Below are 8382 nucleotides of genomic sequence, written 5' to 3'. Positions count from 1 at the left end.
TGCCGCATTGAATGTTATCTCCCCATAATGCATACCCCTGCACAATATCATAAACATTGTACAATACTGAATTTAATTTCAGCGAAACTGAATATGAAATTTCATATCGCCACAAAAGATAACTGAAATTTCACATCGCTGCCATTCTAAACTTGATAAATGGAATACATTAGGAAACTGCTATTACCTGAAGTATGAATTCGCCCAATGCTCAGGTGCTAACTCCTTGAAAAAATTATGTGCTCGTTGCTTACCCTCCTCTTTTAATTTCTCAAGCTTTTCATGGAACCCTACCACAGTTGGCTTGTAAGCACAGTCACCCAAACTATTAACCAGGTGGTCTCTAAATCCATTATCAATTCCCTTCATCCGGTCTCTTAAATTGTTCTTCAAGTGTTTTAAGCAATAACCGTGGTGAGCCTATAGGAACACATTTGGCATTGCTTCTAACAGAGCAAGATTACAGTCCGAAATAAAAGTAATCTAACGCTTAGCATCAACAACCTTCCTAAGTTCGTGCAAGAACCACAACCAATTGGTCGTGGTCTCTGAATCAACAATCACAAATGCAACAGGGAATAGACCTACAACACAACACCATTAAACATCTAATCACAATATTCCAATGTGAATATTAACCCAAGTAGTTTACAAAAACACTATAAAGCAAACAGGGCATGTGAATGTTCACACTGTGTAATGGTCAGTCATATATCCACACTATGTCGCTCAATGTGAATATTTTACATGGATACACAGCTAAAGAAAATAATAACCATTGTTTCTATCTTTCGTCGTTGCTGCAAGTAACTGACCTTTGTACTTTCCTTTGAGGAATGTTTCATCTAGGAATAACAAAGGGCGACAAGAATTGTACCAAAAAATACATGCATCGAATGATACAAAGAAACGACAAAATTGTAGAGTACTCACGTCATAGTCAATATTGACATAGCTCCCCGGATTGTAACGCATCACAACATCTGAATACCACCGCAACTGGTTAAACAATAATGAGTGATCTCCATGAATAACAACCTTTACTTTTTTCACGCCCAACCATACCATGTGGTAACTTACATCTAGCCCATAATCCATCTTCAAAATCGTCACCACCTCACACGGCCGAGTCAACGGCTTGTCCCTCATAATTTCAAATATAGTACTCGACACCAAATCAGAACTAACTCTCAGATTCTTCGATGTTCGGACATCTGTACCACAACTATGCACATCACTGAACCTCTTGATGTAGAAAAAATCATTTGCTCGTTCTGCTTTACAATGTATAGCCCACAAGCAATATCTCTCCTCGCGCATCACACACACCGCAGTAACCCTTGTTGTCTTGTTCTTGACATACGTAAATTGAAACCCGCATTGGATTGCATACTTACATAAAACATCACGAAATTCTTGTACACCTCCAACAAACCGTTGTCCCACATGCGTAATACCATTTTCCCAAGAAGCTGACAACAACATCGTTTCCTTATGGTGGCAAAATCTTTGGAGTGCATCAATTTCTTCCTCACCTCCCCACATGTAGCGACCCAGAATTACTCGACTGACCAATATCACTTTTCAAATCAACGATAACCTCTATATGGTGTAACCCCATTGATTTGGAAAGCAATAACATGTTCTGAAATTCTTCGTCATTGTCCAAATCGCACTTATTAATCCTAGGTAGTTGACAGAACAATGAAACAGAATAAGTAGACAACTCGTCCTATTTTTCATGCAAACACTCCACCAAATGCGAATAACACAATATGTGCACACCAACATCATAAAGATATCCATCTCTTATAAAAACACAACAAAACAAAAGTCAACAACCACGTAACAACCATACGAACAAAAATACATACAATAATCCATATTATATGAATATTCACATTGTGCAAACTAAATGCTTATGTGTACAGTTCCATTGCTAAATCCATAGTGAAAACTACCACTACCATCCTTGAACAACATAAAACATTTTACAAGTTCAAAATCACACCACTAGAATCAGGTCACAGTACACAACATGTATACAACCCTCCATAACCTCATATTAATAAGATGTGCACATCCACATTAAGCAAGCATAAAAAACTCATAAAAAAAGCACTTGCATTACCACATACATCAAAAAATAACACAAAGCGAACATACATTCATACACAACGTATATGCCTATATGTACATTTTACACTGTTAAATCCAAACTCAGAATATCACCATCATCATTACCAATGAGATGTGAACATCTACATTGTTCACTTAATATTACCTCCCCATCACAGAGCCACGCAAAATGCATATAAACAAATAAAAACAAAGCATCCGATCTACATACTTCAAACACCATAGCATCCAATTCATCACATAAATCAAAACATAAACTGAACATGCATTCAACACCAAAATGATAATAACCTTGATCATCGAATCTTGTACTCAACCTCTACCTCGAAAATGACTGATTTGAACCAGTTATATTCCAAACAATGTCACAACCAAACACCGTTCGAACAAGCCACAACAACAACAATGAAACCCTAGCACACACCAACCTTCAAACGAGCTAGCAAAATTGAAACGTATCCAACCAAATCAGAATCATAATGAAAAACGTAAATACAGCAAACTACCAAAACAGAATATACAAAAAACAAGGAAACGTCTATATTGTTATGTGTATCAACAATATATATATATATATATATAAGCATAATAGTCCATTAAAATTAATAAAATTAGGAAAAAGGATCTAATGGAATAAAAAAATAAATGCTTGGGACTAATCAGGCTATACTAATCCTTTGTAGACTTAATAGATTATAACAACTCTAAAATAAATTTATTAATAAAAATCCCATAAAATAACCATCACGTGACATATAAAACCCCATCAATTTGTTTTTTGCGTCAATTTCTACACCAAAATAATCTGTAGTAAGTCAAAAGAAAGAATCAATTTGTTTTTCACGTCTAACTTCTTCACCAAAATAATATGCCTTTTTTGCCAACTAAATTAAAAGCTAGTTTATTGATATTTTGGTTTTTTTTTTTTTTTTTTTTTTGATTGCGTCACTTATTTAGTTTTTTGTATTTTTTAAAGTTAAAAAAAAGTTAAAAAATTAACTTTTAATCGATTCTCAAAATAGGCTTAGTCAAAAGAAAAAATTAACAAAACTATCCGTACATTAGACGGTTTGTCACAAAATATATAATTTTAATAATTTGAGTGGATGGATGCCGATTTTTTTTTATTTTTTAAATTCATCTAAGTTCAAACAAATTGTACATGGGAGGTCACTCAACCCAAACCAATAAGGCAACACTTCTAAAAAATGGAATTATGTTTTTATGCTTTGTGCATAAACAAATAATTTTTATTTAATAATTATATTTTTTATTTATGAAATATGAAAATAAGGTCGTTATTTTTATTATAAAAATGAACAATAAAAAATATTGAGCACAAAATAGTAAAAATATTGAAAAATAATTAAAAAAAAAGTCCAAAACAGTAAAGCTCAATTTGCTCTATTTTTTTTTATTTTTTTTATTTTTTTTTTTGTATTTGGAGAAATTATCATTTAGTGGTAACAGGAAAATTTATTACAAATTCATAAAGAAATTATGATTTTAATTATTAGTATTTATAAAATTTCTTAATTATTTATAATTAATTTTTAAAATCTCAATTGAATTGTAATTTTTCCTTTTCATTTCTTGCTTCTTGATTTCCACTTCGATTTGACAAAAAGAAAACGAGAGAGTGCCAGTTAAAAATTAAAAAAATTGAGAAAATCAAATCGTTCATTTGGTCAAAAGCCAATCAGTATGTTTAGTTTTAATTTTTTAAAAATTAAATTTTTTATTTTTCGTATTTTTTATTTTTAGTAAATATTTTTTAAATTTTAAGCAATTTTTTTTTTTACTTTTTAATTGTACCTTACTTAGATATATCTAAATAATAAATTATTTAATAAAGTATATTTTAAAAAATTAATAAATACGCTAAAACAAGAAAAATGTATTGAATTTTTACTTCTTTTTTTTTTTGTTGGTATTTTTGGTTTTTAGTGAATTTTTTAAAGATTTTTTTCATATACATTATACTTTCTAAATGTATTTATGTTAGGTGTGTCTAAAAATAAAAAATAAAAAATTGCTTAAAATATTAAAAAAAATTCAAGAAAAACAAAAAAAAAATACGAAAAATGAAAAAGTAGAATTTTTTGAAAAGTGGGGTGTGTTTGGTTTGATTTTGAGAGATAAATTTTTAGGAAAAAAAATTTGGGAAAGAGTTTAAAATGTTTTTGGTTTGTTTAGTTGTATATTTTAGAAATAGTTTTGGAGTATGGGAGTTTGGGAGTTTGGGTTGATTTGATATTTTGTTGTAGTTGAATAGATATGTATGAGAGAAAATATGATTGAGAAGAAGAGAGGAGAGAGAAAAAGTGATTGATTAATGTGTAAGAGATAGAAAATGATTTTGAAAATTTTATTCCAAAATCACTTAACCAAACAAAATTTTAAAAAATTTTCTCTAAAATTTGTTTATCAAAAATAAATCAAACACAACCTGAATTATAAAAACTGAAAACAAATAGAGTGACGTGGTTTAATGTGCCACATGAAGTATTTATTGAATTCACTTTAGCGTTCGGCACGATCAGACTCTAAGATGCCGTTTGGTAACACTTACGTTTTCAATTTTTGTTTTATATTTACAAAAATCTTAAAAACTCAAATAAAAACTTGTTTGGTAAAATTTTTGATTTATAAATCAGTGGTCTCAGTTATAAATTTGGCCAAAAAATGAAATCACAAAAAATATGTTTCCGTTTTGAGTTTTGAGTTTTTTTTTTTTTTTTATCACCCAACACTAGCCACCACCCGCCACCATTTTCCACCACCGTCTTCCGCCACCACCACCCACCCCCCACCACCACCTGCCACCACCCCCCACCACCCGCCACCATCACCCACCACCTGCCATCACCACCCACCAGCCACCAGCCACCCACTCGCCACCACCATCCACCCCTCGCCACCATCACCACCCACCGCCCACTTGCCATCCATCCGCCACTACCATCCACCGCCTGCCATCACCACCCGCCACCTACTTGCCACCACTGCTCACCACCCAACTACCACCACCATCCACCACCTGCCACCACTAGCCACCCACCACCACCACCACCACCCACCTGACACCCATCCGCCACCACCACCCACCACCCCCCCGCCACCACCATCACCTACCACCCACTCGTTACCTACTTGCCACCATCACCCACCACCCACCACCTTCCTACCACTGCCACGCACCACCCACCACCCACCACCACCACCCACTCACTACCACCCACCACCCGTCACTGTCATCCACCCACCCACCACCACCACCACCACCCGCCATTACCACCACCCGCAATCCGCCACCCACCTGCCACCACCACCCACTCGCTACCACCCATTGGCTACCACCCACCACCCGCCACCGTCACCCACCCATCCACCACCACCACCCCACCGTCACCCACCCACCCACCACCACCACCCACCGTCACCACTTTCCACCACCGTTTTCCGCCGCCACTTGCCACCACTTACCATTTCTCACTGTTTTTTATGTTTTAAAATTTTTTTAAACATTTTGTCAATTACCAAATGCGTTTGTAGTTTATGTTTTTTTAAAAATAAACAAAAACCAGTTTATAAAATTTTTATAAATATAAACTGAAAACGCAAACGTTACCAAACACACCCTAAGGGTGTATGTGGTGTAGTTCGGTGTGAATTGAACATAAAATTATAAATAAATTTATTAATAATTAAATCATAGTTTGGACAATTTTAATTTGTTAGTTGATTAAAGAATAATTTTAAATAATTTTTATCTTTTGTAAATTAATGTAGAGGAATATTCTTAACTATATAATTATATGGATTAATTATAAATAAATAAAAAAACTCAAGGTTTCATGCATTTGTCATTTTAAATCTCAATATTTTAATTTCAACAAATTCAATCCTAGAGTTCCATCTGTATTTCAATCTACCCTCTCTGTTCATCTCCGTCTGTGTAAGATAACGAAGGGGTTTAAAGTAACAAATACTGAGATTTAAAGTAAAAAAAAAAACCTGAAATTTTGGGATTTATTTTGTAATTAATCCTTATTTTATTTTTATTTTTAGTGATTTTAATTTTTAAAAAAATAGTTAATTACACACAAAATATCCCAAAGTTTCATGTGCCTTCACTTTAAATCTCAGTATTTTTCGCTTTAAATTCCCTCCATTACCTTACACAGGCGAAAATGGATGGAGGGGATACATTGAAACACAGATAAATTTCAAGATTTAATTTGTTGAAATTGAAATACTGAAATTTAAAGTGAAAAATGCATGAAATCTTGTAATTTTTTATTTTTATTTTTATTTATTTTATTTTATTTTATTTTTTGTAATTAATCCTTATATTTTTATACTCAACTACGATGACAAAGAATGTCTGACTCATAAATAACATTATTTATTTTTTGTATTGATAAAAATGGATGTTATATTTTAAATATTTCATGATGAATTTTTTTTCGATTAATGTATTTTTGTCCTCAAAATTAAAATTCTGAATTCGTCTCCATTTGCAACCATTACTGTCCCATACTATTCTTCCCGTCCAATAATTTCAAAAAATTGATGATCTCATGATGGAAATTTTAAACATCTAATAATTGATTGAAAATAAGATTATTCCCAAAAGTCAGATTGGGGGTATGTGACCGCACCCGGGCTGTCACTCCCTATAGTTAATTGGGCGTATAGTTTATTCAAATTATATTTTTATAATTTGAGCCATTTATATTATATAATTTGTTAAGTATGTTAGTCATATAAAAAATAAATTTAATTGAAAAAGTATAATCCCATGATTAAGTAGAATAATAATCTGAAAAAATTATTAAAATCATGCTACCCATTTATTTTTCATAAACATAAACGTGGTCATGTTATAGATTATAAAAATCTAATTAATTTAAATTTTTTCATAAATAATTTTCTCAACAAATCTTATACTATAAATAATTTAAGTTATTAAAATAAATTTAAGACATACCTTCAAATTGCACTTATAAGGGATAGTACCCACCCCGAATCCCCAAAAGAATATTCAAAACAGGACTTCAAATGGCAATTTCATAAAATTGAGAATCTCATGGTGAAAATTTCATGCATCTACTAATTGATTGAAAATAAGACTCACCCCGATTCAAATTGCCTTTTGGGCCCGTTTGTTTGAGTTTATGGAGGAGGAGATTGGGTTTGATAGTGAGGAGGAGATTGAGAATAGAGTATTTGTTTTGAGAGATAGGGAGGGGATTAGTAATCCCTTAGGGTTTGTTTGGTAACGTTTACGTTTTCAGTTTATATTTATAAAAATTTTATAAATTGGTTTTTGTTTATTTTAAAAGAACATAAACTACAAACGCGTTTGGTAATTGACAAAATGTTTAAAAAATTTTAAAAATATAAAAAAGAGTGAGAAATGACAAGTGGTGGCAAGTGGCGGCAGAAGACGGTGGTGGAAAGTGGTGACGGTGGGTGGTGGGTAGCGGGTGGTGGTGGGTGGATGGGTAACAGTGGCGGGTGGTGGGTGGTAGTGAGTGGGTGGTGGTGGTGGTGGTGGTGGTATTGGCAGGTGGGTGGCGGATGACGGATGGTGGGTGGTGGCGGGTGGGTGGTGGGTGGTAGCAAGTAGGTGGTGGTGGTGGTGGTGGTGGTGGTGGTGGTGGCAGGTGGGTGGCGGATGACGGGTGGTGGTGAGTGGTGGCGGGTGGGTGGGGGTGGTAGTGGCGGGTAGGTGGCTGGTGGTGATGGTGGGTGGGTGGGTGACGGTGGTGGGTGGTGGGTGGTGGGTGGTAGCTAGTGGATGGTGGTGGTGGTGGTGGTGGTAGGTGGGTGGTGGTGACGGCAAGTAGTGGGTGGTGGCGGGTGGTGGTGGTGGTGGGTGGTGGCGGGTGGTGGTGGTGGTGGTGGGTGGGTGGGTGACGGTGGCAGGTGGTGAGTGGTAGCGAGTGGGTGGTGGTGGTGATGGGTGGTGGTGGCAGGTGTGGGGTGGTGGTGGTGGTGGTGGTGGGTGGTAGGTGGCGGTGACGGGTGGGTGGCGGGTGACTGGTGGTGAATGGTGGTGGCGGGTGGTGGTGGTGGCGAGCGGTAGATGATAGTGGCAGGTGGTGGGTGGTAGCAAGTGGATGGCAAGTGGGTGGTGGGTAGTGGTGGTCGTGGCGAGGGGTGGGTGGTGGTGGTGAGTGGGTGGCAGGTGGGTGGTGGTGGCGGGTGGTGGTGGTAGGTGGGTGGTGAGTGGTG

The 8382-nt window shown here is 35.6% G+C and overlaps 1 protein-coding gene across 1 annotated transcript; it reads right to left on the bottom strand.

The window, feature by feature from the left end:
• Positions 1 to 483: 483 nt before the first annotated feature.
• On the bottom strand, positions 484 to 1545 carry LOC114256312 (uncharacterized). The gene is made up of 2 exons (XM_082895088.1): positions 816 to 1545; positions 484 to 584 (listed from the first exon to the last, which is right to left on the bottom strand). Exons 1-2 carry the CDS (start codon positions 1543 to 1545, stop codon positions 484 to 486), a joined length of 831 nt encoding a protein of 276 aa, XP_082751214.1.
• Positions 1546 to 8382: the final 6837 nt, after the last annotated feature.

This window comes from Camellia sinensis, chromosome 11 (genome assembly GCF_055761805.1).
Source record: "Camellia sinensis isolate YWXY chromosome 11, ASM5576180v1, whole genome shotgun sequence".
Classification (NCBI taxonomy): domain Eukaryota; kingdom Viridiplantae; phylum Streptophyta; class Magnoliopsida; order Ericales; family Theaceae; genus Camellia; species Camellia sinensis.
Note: the sequence above shows the minus strand (reverse complement) of the source record. Positions and strands in the feature narration are given on the sequence as shown.

What these genes read in the sequence shown, in the direction of transcription:
- LOC114256312 (XM_082895088.1), bottom strand. Translation starts at nt 1,545, where the DNA reads ATGTGGGGAGGTGAGGAAGAAATTGATGCACTCCAAAGATTTTGCCAC. An exon ending in CCTCAAAGGAAAGTACAAAG is followed by an intron (nt 585 to 815) that starts GTCAGTTACTTG and finishes GTTGTGTTGTAG; the next exon opens with GTCTATTCCCTGTTGCATTT.